The sequence below is a fragment of the Canis lupus genome, chromosome 14, assembly GCF_003254725.2.
Source record: "Canis lupus dingo isolate Sandy chromosome 14, ASM325472v2, whole genome shotgun sequence".
Classification (NCBI taxonomy): domain Eukaryota; kingdom Metazoa; phylum Chordata; class Mammalia; order Carnivora; family Canidae; genus Canis; species Canis lupus.
This window is the reverse complement of record NC_064256.1, coordinates 41,946,489-41,967,334: the sequence shown is the minus strand read 5'-3', so window position 1 is coordinate 41,967,334 and position 20,846 is coordinate 41,946,489. Positions and strand designations below refer to the sequence as shown.

General features: G+C 39.6%; 1 protein-coding gene across 3 annotated transcripts in view; it reads left to right on the top strand.

Moving 5' to 3' along the window:
• CPVL (carboxypeptidase vitellogenic like) overlaps window positions 1-20,846 on the top strand; it is a 126,813-nt gene that overhangs the window by 77,049 nt on the left and 28,918 nt on the right. For all 3 annotated transcript variants that reach the window (XM_025464486.3, XM_025464490.3, XM_025464489.3), the window contains exon 12: window positions 20,660-20,842. In XM_025464486.3, coding sequence (XP_025320271.1) covers window positions 20,660-20,842 — 183 coding nt within the window. The remainder of the gene's footprint in view (window positions 1-20,659; window positions 20,843-20,846) is intronic.

Genomic DNA, 20,846 nt, shown 5'->3' with positions numbered 1-20,846 from the left:
AAAATCTATGGAATGTACACTAGCACGAGTCAACTCTCATGTAAACTAGAGACTTTGAGTGATAGAGGTATATTAGTGTAGGCTCCTATATTGTAACAAATGTACCACTGTGTTGGGGGAAGGTGATAGTGGGAGAGCTTGTGCATCTATGGGGACAGGAGATATAATAGAACTGTATTGCTTTTTGCTCAACTTTGCTGTGTGCCTCTTGAATTAAAAAACAAAAAAGACTTGATCATCTGCTTATTGAAAGAGGTATAGATACCAGTATATTGATAAAAGACTCCATTTCTACTTCCAGCACAATGATAAAGTAGACACTGAAAGACCTCTTCATTGAAACACAACTAAATTCACATTAGATGCAACAAATCCAGTTGCCATGCTTTTAACAAAAGATCTCAAAGTGACAAAAAGAAACCAGAAAGAAAGAAAGAAAGACAAAAGATAGGAAATTGAATTCTGTAGAGCAGGAGAAGTAACACAGAGTGGCCCTGAAGGTCAGTGTCCTCAGCATTGTAGTTAGTGACTGAACCATAGGCCCAAGTAAGGTGAAGCTGCTAACCTGAGAGCCTGGCACCAAGCCTGGGATACATGGAGGGGCTAATTGGTCCCAGGTTGGCAACCAACTAAAGCAAGTTCACAACACCTAGAGGTGTTTTGGATTTTCAGATTTTTATTATCTAATAATAAAACAGAAGCAAATACACAACACCTAGAGCTATTTTGGGTTTTCAGATTTTTATTAGCTAAGTTCAATGCAAATGTAAGCTCATAATCAAAAATCACCCACTATGCAAACTGGCTACCATTGCTGAGGATAAGCAGAAAGAACTACAAAAGATATAGATATCCAAGGGGCTGCAGATAAAGGAAATATGAGGTATAGAATATAAATAACTATGTGTGAAATATTTAAATGCATAGATAATGAGCTTAAAAATAAGCAATTAACAAAGAACCATAAAATATGGCTAGGCCAATTTGAAGGAGAACTAATAATAATTGTTAAAAATGAAAAATACAGTTGTTATATTTAAAATCCAGCACTTGGAGGGTGCTTAGGTGGCTCAGTCAGTTGGGCATCTGCCTTTTTCTCGGGCCACAGTCCTGGGGTTGTGGGATCAAGCCCCACATTGGGCTCCCTCCGCAGGAATCTACTTCTCCCTCACCTTCTGCCCCTCCCCCTGCTTGTGCTCACTCACTCTCTCAAATAAATAAATAAAATCTTAAAATATCTATCTATCTATCTATCTATCTATCTATCTATCTATCTATCTATCTAAAACCCAGTGCTTGGAATAAAGAATAGAGTAGATATTGCTGCCAATAAAATTTGTGGTTTAGAAGAAAGTAACCAAAATGGAACATAGTGAGACAAAGAAGATTTGAACAATATAATTATCCAGCTTGATTTAATGAATGTATATAAATCTGTAAACATAGCAATTAGCAAGTCTTAATTATTTTAAAGAATTTGCATTATATAGCCCATATTCTCTGACCACATACCATGAATTTAGAAATCAATAATAACTATATATAAAAATATCCAAAAAATACAAATAAAAATGTAAATCCATATAAATTGTGTATCAAAAAAGTTATGTTCAAAAAAAGATGAAAGCTACATATATAGTAATGTTAAAAGAGAAAAAATTGTTTTTGTCTAAATAGATCCAAAAAGGTGAATTTAATAAAATTAAAAAACATTTACAATAACATTTTTTAGCAAACTAGGAATAGTATCCCTAGTATTTTCTTATGGCTGTTGTAATACCGTTACCACAGACTTGATGGCATAAACTACAGAAATTTATTTTCTTACAGTTCTGGAGGATGGAAATCTAAAGTCCCTTTCACAGGGCTCAGATCAAGGTTTTAGTAGGGCTCTACTCCCTCTGGAGGCTCTATGAAATAATTCATTTCTTGCCACTTTTCGCTTTTGGTGGCTGATGACATTCCTTAGCTTGTGGCCACATCATTCTAATCTCTGCCTCTGTGGTCACATTGACTTCTTTTGCTTTATTGTCAGATATCCTCTGCCTCCCTCTTATAAGGATACATGAGACTACATTTAGGGACATACTGGATAATCCAGGATAATCTCCACATCTCAGATGCTTGACTTAATCACATCTGCATCTGTCTTCCTCCTTCCTTTGTATCTATCTTTGTTCATTCATTCATTTTAAATTTTCTATACAAAGTAACATTCACAGGTTCCAGGGATTAGGACTGAATGGGTATCTTTGGGGATTGAGTATTATTCAGCCTAGCACAATATGAGACTTTCTTGACTTGATAAAAATTACCAAAAGCTTACAATAAGCATAATTCTGTTTCATAACATACACGTTGCTCTAAGATCAGGGTTTTGTGATATAAACAAATTTAAAAATGAATGGGGGAAACTCCAGTTACTAAATGTATAAGGAGTAATGGAATCATTATTTGACAAATAGTATGGTAATAGTTGTTTCAGACAAGAATCACCGATGGAGGCTAAATATAGTGAATGAAACTATGATGAGAAATAGCATCAAAATAGTCTCAAAGTATTCACCTTCAAAATATTTATGATGAAAGAAAAATTAGTAATTTATAGTAGGGAAACCTGGCATATAGAAATCAAATGATCTAAGTTAATATTATATTTGTCCCATTAATGGGACAAATCAACGTTATATGTCTCTGATGTATTATGCTGAGAAGACACAATAACATTAATGTGATATTCTTCCAAAAAATATCTAACAGGACTTTGATAATGAGGAAACATCAGACAAACTCAAATTAGGGAACATTTCACAAAATAATTGCTAGTACTTGTCAAAATGTCATGAAAAGACCAAAGAAGAGGAAAGAAAAGGTGGAGAAGAAGGAAGAAAGGAAAGAAGGAGAAAGAGAGAGAGAGAAAGAAAGAGGAGGAAGAAAAAAGAAAAGAAAAACAAAACAAAAAAACAACTTGGGGGACAAAGGAGACTTGAAACCTAAATGTATATACTATGTGACCTAGGACCAGAAAAAAGTTATTAGGTGATGGAAAATTTTTAATATCAGTGTTAATTTTCTGATTTAATGATTTCATGGTGGTTATGTTAAATGTTAATAATTTGAAGGCTACCTAAAGGGTACACAGGAACTCTCATACTATTTAACAGCTTTATTGAGGATACAGTTCACATACTGCAGAATTTACCAATTTAAAATATTCAAGTCTGTGGCTTTTTAGGATATTCACAATGTTTGCAGCCATTACCACTATTTAATTTAAGAATGTTTTTGCCACATCCCCAAAAATCCCTTATCCTTTGGTAATAACTCCCACATTTTCCCTGTCTCCAGCCCCTGACAACTACTACTCTCCTGCTTCTGTGGATTTGCCTACTTTGGACATTGTACATAAGTGGAAGCAATACGTGGCCTTTTGTAACTGGCTTCTTTCACTTAGCATAATGTTATCAGGTTCGTGCATGTAGAATGGATCAGTACTTCATTCCTTTTTATTGCCAAATAGTATTCCATTGCATGGCTATGCCCCCATTTTATTCATCCATTCACCAGTTCTTCCCATTTTTTGACTATTACTAATAATGCTGCTGTGATCATTCATGTGCAAGCTTTTGTATGGACATGTTTTCAGTTCTCTTCATTATATCCCTAGGAGTGGAATTTCAGGATATACAGTAACTTCATATTTGACATTTTGAAGAACTGCCAAACTTTCCAAAGTGGCTGCAGCATTTTACAATTCTAGCAATGGATGAGAGTTTTAATTTCTCCCCATCTTTGTCAACACTTGCTATTGTCTGACACTTCGATTCTAGCCATCCTAATGAATATGAACTATCCCTTTGTGGTTTTGACTGGAATTTCTCTAATGAGTTGAGCAAATTTCCATGTGCTTTTCATTGTTCATTTTTGTAAATTCTTTGGGGAAATGTTTATCCAGGTCCTTTACCCATTTATTAATTGCATTATTTGCCTTTTTACTGTTGAGTTCTGAGAGTTCTCTATGTATTCTGAATATTAGTCCTTTATCAGATATAGGATTTCAGAAATATTTTCTCCCATTCTGTGGGCTTTCTTTTCATTTTCTTGATGGTGTCCATCGAAGCCCCAAAATTTTAAATTCTGACAAAGTCCAATGTATCTGTGTTTTCTTTTGTTACTTATGCTTTTGGTATTATATCTAAGAAACTATTGCCTAACTCAAAGTAATAAATATTTATTCCTATGCTTTCTTTTGAGTTTTAGCTATTATTTGTCATTAGTGGAAATTAATAAGCCATAGATGGATGCAATATTATAAGGACTCTTAGAAATATAATGTTGGGTTAAAAAAAAGCATGCTGCAGAAGAATACATACAGAATAAAACATGAAAACAAGCAAAGATCAATAATATATCATTTTGAGATACATTCATAGGTAGTAAAACCATTTTTCAAAAGTAAGATGATTCTAAACCTAAACCTCAGCATAGTGGTTCTCTCTGTGGGGTAGACAGATGGTTGGGACAGGGGAGAAGTACTCTGGGTAGATTCTCTGATATTGGTAACACACTGTTCTTAGGGTAGCTGGTGCATTTGTGAATGAATGTCTGCTTATATTATGCTTCCTAATCTACAGATAGAGTACATATATTCTTTGACATATATATAGGGTACGTGATAAAATTTTGAAGGAGGCAGACTGTGATTAGTACTTTGCAGAGATTTAACTGACATGTTTTGAGCTTGTGGACTGCTTAGTATGGCCGTACTTTTAAACTCCCTCAGCATATGACAGAGACTTGCAAGGCATTAGGTGGAGACAAAGACACGGATCTACTCTCATGGAGAATTCCAGCCGTTTTCCTCACAGGAAGACATGGATTACATAATCCAAAATAGTAGGTGATTAGAATAATCTTTTTCTACCTCGCCCTATATGCTCATAAGCAGGCAATAAATTTACCTTGCAAATCATATTCTATTCCAGCTCCCTGATATTGATGGTAAGGTGTGTTCAGTGTCAGGTGTCAAGCTGCCTAGAGTTTAAAATTTTCCTTTCACTCCCTAATCTGTAAAATCCTATTTATCTCATTGACAATAAGCATAATATGGGCAGCCACGTTGCCTTCTTGTTCGCCACTCTACACGAGGCACCCAGCACAGTGTCTGACATGTAGTAGACATTTAGTAAACTTTCATGATGAAATAATTGTCATGGGAAAAAGGAAATAATGTCGAAATGCTTGACAGAGAGTCGATGTTACCTAATACATCTTACTCCTTTAATTTGCCCTTCTTCTACCCTTCTGAAACTGCACTTCCACTTTGGCTGTGGTTTGCATTGCTGCTTTTGCTTTAGAAGCACCTGGGGAAACTCAAAAATAAAAACTTAATCATGGCCCATTCCACCAAAGGTTCTTATTTAGTTGCCTAGTATATCAACTAGCACATAGTAGTGTGAATAAATTTGGAAGGGAAGGAGGGAACAAAAGACAGAATGACAGAATAAAGACAGGTGGTTTGTTCATTATACCATAAGCTGTCTTTACAATAAACTCATCTTTGATTTTAATAACTGCAGATAATTCTCCAGTCTGATTACCATTGATTACATCTATTATGTTCCTATCTCCTTAAGCAGCATTAAAAAAAAAAAAGCAAACACACCCTCATAGGTTGATTATAAGATGTTTCTTGTTTTTTAAAATAATAAATTGTGGCCAGGGGTGGAAAACGTATCTCTCAAATCTGGGAAATGCAGCCCATACTCCATAAGAGCTATTGGCTTTGAATACCCTTCTCTATATAGAACTCCATGCTCTGGTCCTTAGTCCTTTCTGGAAGTTACTCTGTTCTGGTAATGATTCTTGTAGGAAAAAAAAAATCTAAGTATGTTTTTAACCTCCCTCTCTCTGTTTGGTTATATTTAGTTCTTGCCTTCCCAAAAATATATGAGCTATATTTTCAAAGTCTAAGTGTACATGAGAGAGAGAGAATGTGAGTGTGTGCGTGTGTATGTGTGTGTGGTGTATTTCCTGTGTGAAACCATTATTTCAACCAACAGGAGTTACAGCTCTAAACCTAAAGGCCATTTGGATCAAAAGCAAAGGCTTGTCCTTGGATTTGAAGTTGCTCCTGTCTCTAAGTTGTTCGGAAGGCCACTGCAGTTTCAGGAGGTACCATCTCCAAATGCCAATTCCTACCTCCATATGCGTGTGCTTTTAAAAGGTTGAATTGCCCTGAGGTAGGGCTTAGTTTTCTGTGTTTAAAAGTTCATTTTGTCAGGAAATTGTAAATATAAAGTTACCTTTCCCTGTCGTTTATCATTCTGCAGCTCATTAAATTTCAACTAATTGCATCTTCAGAATTCAAGATCTTAATGTTTCTCAGCTTTACCACCAGAGCAAAATCTTAACACTCAGGTCATTAGAGTTCTATTTAGTTATCCTAGGCTATCAAAAGATCTTCGTTTAGAAATAGGCAGATCCTGATTAATGAATATGACTTAGAAATTTGAAAGGTAAATATTTCTAGTAAATCTCACTCATTTTAGTAGTCATTCTAATTGCTTGTGGCATTTTCCTTAATGACATCTTCTGGTGGTAAAATGGCAGCAGTGGCCAGGAAAGTAGATTTGACAAATGTCTAGCATACAGGAAAAGTTGAACCCTTAAATAGGTCTGATTCTTCAACTTTTTAGGTGGACTCTAAGCTTCCATCAAAGCCTGATGGGAAAAGTCTGGCTCTGTTGACTTTAAGCTGACATGATCACTTTTCTTCTAAACCCTTTGAAGACAATGAAGGGATGCCAGTGCCATTCTATGAAAAACTGGGAGGAGGAAGTTGCTCCCAGTGAAGCCTAGCTAAAGAGAGGGAAGCTAATCCTGGGACATTTGTTTTATGTAATCATAGCCTGTAGACAAGCAACTGCCAGTTTCCAGGCAAATAAAAATAGTATGTATTTGAAAACCAATTTTTACTGCAGAGCTCTTTATGAATTCATTTTACCTGTTTCAGTTTTAATTCAAGTGCAAGAGGAACATTATTTTTTTATGAGCCAACTTTTACTGGGTTTCTTTAATTTTTAAGCATTTCAAAGAAGAAGGGGTAAAGAGAATACCCATAAATTATGAAACAGACTGATTTTATCCAAACTTGCCATGCTTTTGACACCTTTTCTTGTTTGTCCTTTAAACTTATGTTGGGATGAAATGTTCAAATGAGAACCAACATGTATTTTTATTTTCTCTTACTTGTTTAAGCTGCTTGAAAATATATTCTGTGTGAATTGGTTTGTTTTCAGTTGCTTTGCCTGGTGAGCACCATCATCATTTTGCAAGGGCTTTATTTTGTTGTTGCATGATACTCAAAACATTAGAAGGTACATTTGTGATTTATGGCAGCGGGAAAAGTAGAATTTAATCTGGAGTCGCCCAAATATGGCAGGTTGAGGGCGGTATGAGGAGAATGATAATAAATGGTGATACCATTTGCTAGGTAGGCTCCATGAGTCTCAAAACCAATAAGCTAAGAGATGCATATTTGAATCCAGTTGTATGAAAACTAACTTTATGAATACAGGCAATTATATCAGCTGACTTTACTTCGAAAAGATAAACAGGGAAAGAGTGGGGGGGTGAGAGTGGGGGTAGTCCTTTCCAGAGAGTAAGGAGTGTCTTTTCCGCAATAACCGTCACCATGCTGCAGTAGCTTCTCCATCTCTAGTCTCGTGCCATCATATAACAGGAGAAGGTGCCAAACACTGACACTAATGTTATAAAACACTGGACCATGGGAAACCAGTGTGTGCCCACCACCATCCTCTGGGGAGTGGGAAGAAAATAGTAAAGCCTTCATTTTTTTAATTTTTTTTAAGAAAAGGAAATTAAAAACAAAAATAAGCTCTGCTAATGTTTAGTAGATGGATTGGCACCAGGAGCTTATTTGGTCTGTTAGAGAGTCACATATTTAGTTGTGAGGGAGCTGGAATGCAAAGCCCCTGTTTTGGTTTTTCTAACCTTCCCCATCATCATTTGAGTCCATTTGACACAGGATCTGACTCCAGGCTTAGTGCTTTTTTCCACTAGAGTTTTCTCTTCTTCCATCTGAGCATGACTTAATTCAGTGGCAGTTGACCTGGTCTATTGGTCCACAGGGGGAGGCAATATTCACACGCTTTCTGCTGCCTGAGGAAACCAGAGTCATGACCTCTGAGGCTCTTCCAGAGCCATGTCATCACTGGATTTGCCTGCCCTGCACTGTAGAAGTTGCCCAGTCACACCCCTGCCGCAGGGGTGCTGTCAACTTGATCATTATGAGCAACCCACAAGTCTTGTCACTGGGTAACAGTCTACACCACAGCACAAGGTTCCTGTGCTGAGTGACCTGTAACTGAAAGAAAGCTAGAAACTTCAACCAAGCTTTATAAGAAGAGCAGGCGGGAGCCCCTGACCTCCTGTGCCTTGACTTTCCTGTGTCTCCCCAGGCTCCGTTCATGCTGAATATTCATTCATGTTTGTTCCTTCATCATCCTCACAGTCCTCCTATTTGTTACCCTGATTTGCACAGTCCTTTTGAGCTTATTCTCTGGAAAAAAAATAGGGAAAAGGCGTTTTACTTACCAAACAAGGAACAAGGGGGAGCTATGTTTTGGGAGAAAAAACCACCAAAACACCCCCCAAATGAATTGCAACCTCCTGGGGTGGCTTTGATGGAATATCACTATTGAGCGTATGGGGCAGAGAATCTTGCATCTAATACCAGGTTTTTCTGTGTAGGTGAAAATGGAAACAACCCAGAGTCAATTAGATTTGTTTTTTTGTTTTGTTTTGTTTTTAATTTGGTAGGGAAAAGTGAGCTGTGCAACTTGTCTTCTCTCCTGGGGAGATCAGCCTGGTCAGAAACTTTTCACTAATTTTGCCACTCATCTGGGGACTAATGTAGGCAGGCAGGAATTAGACTTCCAGAAGTGGCTTTTCTGGCTCCTTGAATGAGTCCCTATTTACTCTTAGATTTCTTCTAATATAAAGGCAAGGTAATCTTCATTTGCAGAGAACTAGAACCTTCTGAGGCTGGAAGGGAAATTTGTTATGGGAGACGAGAATGCTGTCAGTTGACATGTATCAGAGGCCAGCTGGAATCCAAAGTGGACTGCACCTTGCTGAATGCTCTACTCATGTAGTAGTGGAGTACCTCCCTTCCCAGTGTTCATATGTTCCTTTGGGACCTTCTGAGCACTTTTTTTTTTAAGATTTTATTTATTTGATAGAGAGAGAGAGAGAGAACACAAGCAGGCAGAGCAGCAGGCAGAGGGAGAAGCAGGCTCCCTGCTGAGCAAGGAGCTGGACATGGGACTCAATCGCAGGACCCTGAGATCATGACCTGAGCCGAAGGCAGACACTTAACTGACTGAGCCACCAGGTGCCCCTTCTGAGAACTGCTAAATTGATGCCTGTTGAGGTTGTTCACCTTTCTCCTGTGACAGACCACCCTGCTCTAGGTTGGTCCTTGGGAAAGCTTCAGCAGGGAGGTCATCTCTCTGTCCTTCCCCAGCAGAAGGGAGAGCAGACAAAAATATTAGTGCATAGTGGCAAGGGCTCCACTTCCCTTTCTTTTTTTCTTCTCAATATCCTTGATGGACCCACTCAATTTTATAGCAGTGTTATTTATTTTTGAACTTGAGTGACAGTGATATCGAGGAGCAGGGAGCTGAAAGGGAACTGGACAGCAAGGTTTTTCTACAGCTCCTATCTATTCCCATAATAATTGAGGCTGTAGGAATACCTCTGGTCCTGCACATGGACTATTTTCCAGTTTCCTTAGTCCAGCTTGATGGACTACAGATTGTTCCCCTGAGAATGGCTGTCCTTGGAAGTTCTATCTGTCATTTGGAAACTGTTGACAAAGGGACAGATTTTCTTTGCAGGATATACCAAACCCAAGGTATACATGGCTGCTGTCCAATAGAAATATAATGCAAGCCACATATGTAATTTTAAATTTTCCAGAAGGAACATTCAAAGTACATAAAGAAACAGGTGAAATTAATTTTAATAACATTTTCTTTAACCCAATATACTCCAAATATTATATCTACATAGCATCAATATTAAGAAATTATTCAGATAGTTTACATTATTTTCTTTGTATGAAGTCATCAAAATCCAGTGTATATCTCAGACTTACAGCACTTCTCATTTTTTTTTCTTAAAGATTTTCTTTATTCATGAGAGAGAGAGAGAGGCAGAGACACGGGCAGAGGGAGAAGCAGGCTCCATGCAGGGAGCCCAGTGTGGGACTCGATCCTGGGACTCCAGGATCACACCCTAAGCCAAAGGCAGGCACTCCACCACTGAGCCACCCAGGCATCCCAGCCCTTCTCAATTTGGACTAGTCACATTCCAAGTACTCACTAGCCACATGTGGCTGCTGGCTTGATTAGTGTGGGCCAATACCTGTAGACTTTATTATTATCAATCACAGTATTTTTCGTTTGTTCCATGGAGCTGTTTCTTGTTGCTTGGGCTGAGTGCAAATGTATACTTATTAGTGAAGACCATTTAGTAATGTGGAAAAGGAAAGAATTGGCTTATTTGCCCAGGCTTCAGTAGAGTAATAACAACGGCAGGCATGAGACAGTTTTTGGAGATGACCCTTGGTGAAATCCTGAAGCTGGCATTCTGACAACCTGGGAAGACGATTCCTCTCTAGAGAGACTTGTCTGGGGGGATGGACAGGTCCGCTACTGGGGCAGTTTCAGTTCATTATATCTACTCATTGTGATGAGGGTCAAAGGCGACTCTTAAGAGGTTAGGGAATCAGTAAAGGGCTCTGAGAACAGACTCTGAAACAAGAAGCCAAGCAAAGAATCCCCTCAAGTGGGCCCCCATGACTTTTCTATTCAAACTAGAGGAAATATATTATTCTGGGTCATTATTAGAAGTAATTTTAAGCATGTAGTTAAATTTTAGGTAGTTAAATTTTCTTTCAAATAGCTCTAGGTTGCAGTGATGGCTTGCTGGATCCTTTTCAAGTTGGCGTTGCTTCCTGTTCCCCTCTCAAAGCAACTGAATTATTTAGAGTTAAGTTGTAAGAAGGCAGGAATAATTTTCTTTGGCCAAAAGACATTATTTGTATAATCGCTGGACGCTCACTCAAACTTGTTTCTCCACTTTCGTTTTTCTTTACTCGTCTTGGCATAACCAGCTGGTAGGGGAATGGCAGGCACATGGGGGTGTTTATTCTGAGTTCATTCACTCTCTTTCTTTGTCTTCATTTTTCCTTAAACTTGGAAGCAGAATATGTCCCTTTTGAAGAACAGCTTGGTTGCAGAAGTGACTACCGTTTCATTCAATGGTGGCATAATTTTTCCACCAGTCTTCTCTAGGCAGGCCCTGGGGGATCCGGCTTCCTGCACTGCAGCCCTATATCCCCACAGAACCACCAGGAAGAAGTAGAGCCAAAAGTGCAAGCAACGGGCCTCAAGGGCTGAGGCACTGTCCGCGCAAGCTTGACAACTGTCTCCAGTCGCAAACATTTCTTGAACATTCTACTCCACAGCTGAAATTCAGATTTTCTTTTGCAGTTGAGCTTTTGGGAAACCCTGGGGAATTACCCTACGTTGAAGTGGATATTGGTGAAGTTAATTCTCTTCTGTTCAGGAGAAAGGCACTGGTGGTCATGCTAATTGCCTCCAGCAGAAAGAACTCCCAGCTACACTGGGGTTTGTAATAGAAGAATGATAAGTAAGGCAGCCAGAAGAGGAAGTGTGGAGGGCTGCTTTGTAGGAGTTTCATTGATTTAGCATCTGTAGGGAAAGCTTCTTTAAAAAAAAAAAAAGAAAAAAAAACCTTTATTTTTGATGAGTGCACAGGAGAACATTCAAAACTAAGACAGATAGTGGCCAAGTGGGGACCGCTGTGCAGCCTGGAATAGCATAGGCTGCCGTTCGACCATTTCCCCAGACAGGAAACCACAAAATGTTAGAGATTAAGGTCACTAGATCATTGGGAAAAGAGCATAACTTTGTCTGCAAAGTATTATGATGGATTGTAAATGGGCCAAAATATAAGCATAAATCTTTCGTCTAAAAATGCAACAGAAATCCAGCCTTCTCACAAAGGCGCAGTTGGCTTTCCTGTCGTACTGAGAGACCAGAGCCCCCTTTGGCGGGATTTCAGTAATTTTCCTAATAAGTAGAGGAGTAGTAGGGAAAGCAGAGAGAAAAGCTTTGTGTTCTCTGTCAGTAACACGTGTGTTTCAGTTTGGGTTTAAAAAAAAAAATGCTAAGGCTTAGATCAGTAAGTGGCCCTCATGCATTTTATTCTCAATCTTACACTTTTCTACTGGTGACAATGAAAATATATCAAAATCACATTCATATGCCTTTCTTCCCCAAATCCCTTCTTTCAAGTATTTTGTTGTACAGCCACCATGGAAAGCACTGATGTCTTTTTTTTTTTTCCCCTTTGAGTATCATGGGCGACTCCCTAACCTACTTGAAGTCAGAATCTGACTTTAGAGGACTGGGGGTGTTTTCAGGGGAGTCTGCAGGTCAACTGGTCTGCGGCTATCTTTGGCTAATGGTTGGTTGCTTTTTATCTTCCTGGAAAATATTTACCCTTCAGGGGTGTGCGCTGTGTAAAATAAGGTTAATTGTCATCTGATTCTGTTCATCTGGTCTTTACTAGGGAGAGGTTTCCTTGCTGAGAGAGTTAAATCCATGGAAAAAAAAAAAACCTGATTTATATACATCCAGAAGCTGCAAAGTTTATGGTTTAAAATGTTAAAATGAAAAAATAAATAAATAAAATGTTAAAATGACTAGATTTTTTAAAGAATTAAGTGGAACTGACTGGTTGACCCCTCTTTTAGGAAAATTATGAGATGAAAGAGTAAACGTGCCTCTCCTCATCTAATTATTCTCTGCTTTGGAAAGTTAAAAAAAAAAATCTGGAGCATTAGGAGGCTAGGGGGTCACATCTTTTCATATCTGTACCCTGGGTGTCTAGTCCTCAGGCTCTCCATGAATATTTACTATTGAATAAGTAGAGATTTCCTAGCAGCAGATTAAACAAGCAAACAAACAAAACACACTCCACATATAAGTGAGCATGCACTCTTTCCTCCAACTCAAACAAAAGGCCACTTCCTTTCCATTTTCAGTGGAAGTAAAATTCAGCTGCCTGTGGATCCAGGAAGGAAAGGAAATAAATGAACAGAGTTGGATTGAGACCTATTGATCTTTCTTTTTTACCGATGACAAAGACATAGATACAGGGAAATATTTTCCTCTTCTAAGAAAAACAATAGCATAAGCAGTAAATAGATGACAGGTGCCCTTGCCCCTCTGTCAGAGGAGACACTGAGGAAGGGGTGGGGCTGGTCTCAGCCACTGCACAGGGTTAGCTCACTGTGGGTGAGTGGAAATACAGCCACAGCTTGGTCAGATCTCCCAGTAGTTAAGTGCTGGCCTCTAATTCCAAGAGCAGCAACAATACCATGTAGACTACATGAGTATATATCTGTAAGCACAACGCAGACCTACAGCAGCCAACTTAAAATCTCTTCATCCCACTATAGGAACTCACTTTCCAGGTTATTCTTGATCAAAAGTAACAACAACGTTGTTAAAACCTTGCTCTTCAGGTTACAGGATACTTTTGCATCTCACATCACATCTGGCCCTTCCAACAGTCCCAGAATATAAATATTCCACTTCACAGAGGAGAGAATTAAGGCTCAGAGTGAGTCGATGACATACCGAAGGTCACTTAGTAAATCCAGGCCTTGGGAGGCTGAGCTGGGGCTGGAGCTCAAGCCTTCTGTCTGCATGCCTCATACTACTTTTATGAGCCCACTGTTTGTTTTGTCAAATTGATGACCTAGTGCAGTTGCATTAGAATTATAACTCTTATTACACCCTAAATCACGATTGTAATTCTTACTTGGATATTGTAGAGCTATTTAAATAGCTGCGTTGAGCTTTTCAGATGTGTTGATAATAATAATAGCTGTTAGCACTCATTGAACACTTTATCCCCAGAATGCAGAGAGCTTTACATGCGTTATGTTATGTCATTTTCCCAGAGACTCTCTGTCATATACAGTTCCCTTCCACCCATTTTACAGATGAGGAAATGGACTTCTAGACAGATTGAGGAATTTAAGATAATCTTGCTAGGAAGTGACAGTTAGGATTCAAACCACAGAGCCTGTGCTGTCAACTATAAATCTGCATCCTTCATTCCACGCTTACCTTTAGGTTTGCTTCCTGCCTGTGGGATTACAAAGATGGAACAAACCACTTGTTCAATGTGTTCCTTTGGGGAGCAATGATTTAGTCAGTGAGGAAGGACAGAGGAAGGGTTAGATGCATGCACTTTGGACTCAAGCAGGTCTGAGCTTGACTCTACTACCAGTTACCTCATCTCCCTCTACCTTTGTCTCCTTGCCCCTAAAATGGGATTTTTGGGGAAGGTGTTGTGAAATCATGTATAGTTCCTCCAGCATAAGAAGAATGAGAATATTGGGGATCCCTGGGTGGTTCAGTGGTTTGGCGCCTGCCTTTGGCCCAGGGCGCGATCCTGGAGTCCTAGGATCGAGTCCTGCATGGGATCCCGGCATGGAGCCTGCTCCTCCCTCCTCCTGTGTCTCTGTCTCTGTCTCTCTATCATAAATAAATAAATAAATCTTTAAAAAAAAGAAGAAGAATAAGAACATTCTGCTGTTATTCAAAAATGTCCTTTTAAAAACTATACTCTTTTTTATTATTATTATTTGACAGAGAGAGAGAGAGAGAGAGAGAGCACATGCAAGGGGAGTGGCAGAGGGAGAGGGAGAAGCAGGCTCCCTGCAAAGGCTATATCCTTACCATACTTTTCTAGCAGTCAGATATGGGGAAATTCCTTGCAATTTGAATCCCATGCTTCAAAACTAAAAGTTCCTTTAAAAGAGTAATTTATAAAATTATGGCTCTGACTACCAAGAAAAGATTGCTGAGATACCATGCCCAATGTGTGTAAAATTAGGAGTGAAAGGCATGTTATTTCAGGCATTTGAATAGATGGAGTTCTGGTTTATACTGGCTGGATTTCCTCCTACTGTAGGCCTTTTCTGGAAGAGTGAGATTGGCAATCAAGTATTTGACACTAAAGTACCATCCGCATATTCTGAAGGCTTATTTTAGAAGAAGGGCTTTTTGAGTCTTCTAAGTCATTCTCGTTATCAACCTACTTGAAAAGGAGGAGGACGTAACACGCACTGAACTCCTAATTTGTGTCAGGCACTATGCTAGCAACTCTGTGCGCAGCATCTCATTTACTCTCACTACAATGAGGTGGGTAGGTCTTCCCATCTTCATGCCCAAAAAAGGGAATGCAGCCCAGGGAGGTTAAGCCACAAGTCCAGGGGTTCCCAGTTACTGAACACTGGGGCAAGGGTGACACAGGTTCATTGTTGTATGAGTTTGGATTTTCTGCTTCCAGCAACAGAAACAACTGTGCTTACATAAAAAGAATTGATCAAAAGACATGATAAGTCATGGAATTCACAGAAAAATTGAAAAAGTGGAGTGAGGTAAGATTGGGACCGCAGAAAATTCTGGGGATCCAGATAGGCAAATTAATGGGCAGACTCACCAGGGAACCTATGTCACTGTGCCCACAATTCAAATTTATGAAAAGAGCATTTGAGTGCCGTAGCTTAGGTCACGCGCTCATTCCTTGTACAGAGGAGGCAGGATGCTGTGATTGACAGCCTCCACTAGGGCTGGATCCATTGCAGGTGCACAAGTCCTGTTATCAAAGGAAGGGAGAGTGGATGTAGGCAGCCCAAAGCAACAGATGATCAGCATACAGCCTTACAGAAAGCTTTTAGAGAGTACGATAGACTTTACCCAGTAAGTGTCAATACTTTTCCTGGGATGCCAGGTCCTGTGCAGGGCTGCAGGCAGGAAAGTGCTAGGAGAGCCCTGTTCTCAGGAAGCTGATGCTCTGCCTCAACTGCTTAATCAGTGGCGCTCCCTACAAGAGAAGTGAGGCATCTGTTACCAGCTGAATAACGGCCTTGTACACATCCTTGTGCTTAGAGCCAAAGTGAGAAATGACTGAGAGCTGTCATCAGAGTTGGACTAACAGACCAAGGTTGTTTCTGAACTGGAGGTGTGAACTGTGTCTCACACTCAACCAGCTCTCCATTCCCAGAGGCTTCCAGTAGCACTAAACATTTAGCTGTGGGGAGTCAGTAAATGCTTGTTGGTTTGAAGGAATTTCTCTCTTTTCTTAAGGAGTTCTAGGTAGGAGTTTGGAAGTCTGGGATCTCGGACATATCCTGGCACCTCTTGTGTCACAGTTTCCTTAACAGTTAAGTAGAGGCAGACGTTGTAATTCCTGCCGTCTCGACCTCATGAAGCGTATGAGAATAAAGCCATATGTACAAGAAAGCACTTCGGAAGGCAAATAGCAAAAAATGCTTTTCTCATCTCTGCCTTTGGACCAAACAAACAAACAAACAAACAAAAGATGCTTGTAATCCAATCTTTCTTATAAATGCTTGAATTCTGGAATGGATTTTTAAGGTCATCAACAAACAAACTAGTTAGGCTATTTATCTTGTCATGAAAATTGAGCACTGGTAATATTTGAGTTTATTCCTCAGTAAAGACCACCTTTTGCCAGCCAAGATTCCCAACCTCTTAGTGTTATTGTCTTACTATCTTATTATCGTTTCATTATAAAAACATCCTAATTATATTTACCCCCCTAACACACACAAACAACCCTAGCAAATAGTCAACTCAAAACAAATCACCCATATTTTAGTTATCTTAACTGTTAGTGTTTTGATGTATTCTTTTCCCAAGTTGGAAGCACCTTTATTGAAAATGTTGTAACTAGGGCAGCCCGGGTGGCTCAGCGGTTTAGTGCTGCCTTCAACCCAGGGCGTGATCCTGGGGACCTGGGATTGACTCCCACGTTGGGCTCCCTGCATAGAGCCTGCTTCTCCCTCTGCCTATGTCTCTGCCTCTCTCTCTCTCTCTCTGTTTCTCATGAATAAATAAATAAAATCTTTAAAAAAAAAAGAAAGAAAATGTTGTAAATATAGAGTACAAGCAGTGGAATCTTGGTCTTCACTGCTTTTTAATAAGAAGTTATTTTTCCATGTTTTGCAAAACCTTCCATTTCACCAAGCTAACTGATCAGATCTCTAAGTAGTAAAAGAAAAGAAAATTCTCCTTTACTCTTTAATTAAGGCTTCACAGCTGTCCAGGAAAGAAAGTGAGGACACTGGGTGTTTCGGGGGGTGGCCTGGTGTTGTCACCGCAAACCAACTCCATCTGGCCAGTCTGTCCCTTATGCCTTGTGTGTTTTAGTCTCTGCTCAGAAGAGAAGGGTAGCTAAAAGCTGCATTCATGTCGGTCTCCATCTCTCTGTCTTTAGATCTTGTTGCCTAAAATACTAGCAAGCCTCAGGGAGAGGTTTGCCCCAGACTGTCACAGGGTTAGCCTGAGAGCCCTGCCTCCTGGGGAACTCCTCAGGCCAAAGCTGACCAGGGCAGCTGGTCACCCTACCAGGAAGAAATGGAGCAAATGTATCCAGATCCTTCATAATTGGCCAGCTCATCAGGGCTTAGGCTTTGTCCCGGAACTCCTCTGAGTACCAGGACAGAGGTAGCTGAGTAGCATGTGCCCTTAGGCATCAGGACCACCCACTCCTAGCTCCCCCCACCTGGCTTCTTGGCTCACTGTCACTGGATCCTGAGATCTCTCTCCCACTCACCCAGCTCTAAAGGCTACTGAGATATTCCTGTCAGGGCTGATGAGAGTAAATGTGACATTTAGATAAAAATAAAAGCTCTGGAATTCTTATATTTAATGCTGGCAGCCTTAAATGCCAGCTTTGAAATCACTTCACTTGATCATTAATCTGATCTTTTCTTTTCCTTTTTTTTTTTTTTTTTTTTTTTTGCATTTGACTTATATGCCCTTTAGAAGTTAAAAATGTTTTCCTTGCTTTAAGAAGATTTCCATTCGCCCCCAAAAGTAGGCCTTCTCCACATCACATGCACAAAATTATGCAGTTCGGCCCTCCACTGTCTTGTTCCAGAGAGTTAGTGCTCTTGTTTGTGATGAGTCTTGAATAACAAGGGGCACAGCTCAGGGATGGATTTCATTTCAATTCAGTCCAACAAACGTGTATTCTAATGCTGTACAAATAAGCCTGTTTTGGCTGTAACCTGTGGATTTGCATCTCTTAAAGATAAAAAAAAATTCAAATTAATTTCAAAATATACTGATGATAGGAAGATAGCTCCAAGAGACACACAGAAAGATGCAAGCTTCATTTAGTGGCCACGGAGTGGAAAACAGCCTGATGCACTTGTGTATTTGGTAGTTAATCAACATCTTTTCATGGAATTCTAGCAGAGGAATTACTTTGTAGATGATTATCTTCGTTAATCAGGCCTTCCTAGAATGGTGGAGTATTTAAGCCGTGTTCACTGGTACAGATCATGTGTAATTGTTTCCATACTGTTGGCAAAACAGCTGTAGGAGTTTTGCATGGGCCATACGTACCCAAGGTCTTTGAGGCAATTTCTTTGTATAAACAATGCAAATTTTCATTGCTATAGTTGAGTTAAGTTTTTTAAAGAGGCTTTAAATCTATGAAGAACTTTTCCTTTGAGTTTTTGCTTAAGGAGAGCGGAGGTGGTGATGGTGACCCGGTAACATAAAAGACCCGGTGCTCCGGCCGCAGAGGCCCAGGACTCTTTCATCTTAGGCTGAATCCTGGCCCACTGCTGCTCGAGGATTTGGAGTGTGTAAAAGTCCGGGGCTATTTAATTATGGGCAAGCCTTTTAAGAAGCCTACACCAGGAAGACAGAGATGGAAACATATGCAGTAAAACATTTTATATCCAATTTGAGGATTCAACCAAAGGTCTTCACTTGAGCAAAACCAGAACTTCCAAGTAGATCAAAGGTAGCATTGGAGTTGAGGAAAAATTCTTTGCCAGGGATTGAGAGACAATATCTTCTGAGAATTAATATCGTGTTAGTTTAGTTGCATAAAAATAACCTAAGAAGAGTGGAAAACAAAGGAGAAAATTACTCAGATTTTGTACCACCTTAATTAACCACTGTATTCATTTTTTAAAAGTTGCATTCCATATCTGTAAATATGTACGCCTATTTTATATATTCATAGTTGTGACGTCTATTTGACTTTCAGCTTTCATACTTAACAGTATGTGATAAGTATTTTCCACATTGCAACATGGTTCAATGAAATATTTTAAATGGTTTTGCACTATTCCATAGAATTTCTGTATCCTAGTTTATTTAACCCAGTCACTAATTATGGAACTTTTAGACTGTGTTCCAGTTTTTCATTATAAGACTCAATGAATATATATATATGTATGAATATGAATATATATGTATGTATGAATATGGTTATAAATATGGCTTTATATATATATGTATATATATTTTTTATTTCTTTGGCTTATTTTCATAGATTTTTTTTCCACAAACTGGGGTTACTGGGACAGAGAGTCTCGGCATTTTCAAATCCTTTTGTTGAAAATGGATCACTGTTTTCCTGAAGAGTAGTGCCATTTTACACTTCATCAACACTAGGTATTATCTGAATTCTTTTCAAGCCAGTTGAATATTGTTTTTGGAGAAAAGACAGGAATTGTTTCAGAGTTGTTTCTGCTATAAGATCTACCAACTTAGCAAAAAAAATATGTATATATATATATATATATATATATATATATATATATAATATTCTAGGAAGAAAAGGCATTCCTCATTGTTGACAAGTGGCTATCATGTCTAAGAAAAGGAGGCCATAGAAGTGGCATGGCAAACATAGTTGCCTCCAACAAGTCACAAATCTGAGGTACCCGCTTCTATCCATCTGCCTCAAAAAATTATGGTCGCCACTGTAAAATCAGTGTCAGAGGGAGAGAGCGTGGATTAGCAGCTCCTGAGAGAATGCCCAGCTCACCAGCCTGAAAGCCAAGTTAATGAAATGCTGTCTTCGTGCAAATCCAATGGTGTAGTGTTCCTCCGTTCCACGGAAATGTAACCACAGTCCTCTTCTTGTACACAGCTGTACATCTAAGTGATATCACTGGATAACACAGCACAAATGCTTTTGTAACTGAGAGAAGCCTTTGTGCAGATTCCTGTGAAGGTTCGAACTTTTGGAAGAATAGCAATGGCTGGGGCAGCCCAGGTGGCTCAGCGGCTTAGCGCCGCCTTCAGCCCAGGGCCTGATCCTGGAGACCTGGGATCGAGGCCCACGTCGGGCTCCCTGTGTGGAGCTTGCTTCTCCCTCTGCCTGTGTCTCTGCCTCTCTCTCTCTCTCTCTCTCTCTCCCCGTCTCTCATGAATACATAAATAAAATCTTAAAAAAAAAAAAAAAAAGAATTGCAATGGCTGAGCCAAGGCTGGCATTTATTTCAGGTTGTTGGTGTGTATGGCCAACTGGAAGACAATGACCCCACCCTCCTACTGGGCTGGCCTCTGAGCACACTATCAGAAAACCTCACATGACCTTGCCTCTCGTGCACATACTATCTATACCTAGATAGGTATGCTGGCTTTACCTGTTGAGTCCCGCGTTTGCCCACAACTCGATTTCATTTCAGGTTCTGATCTACAATGGCCAACTAGACATCATTGTGGCAGCTTCCCTGACAGAGCGCTCTCTGATGGCCATGAAGTGGAAGGGGTCCCAGAAATACAACCAGGCGGAAAGAAAAGTTTGGAAGATCTTTAAATCGGATTCCGAAGTGGCTGGTTACGTGCGGCAAGTGGGTCAGTTCTGTCAGGTAC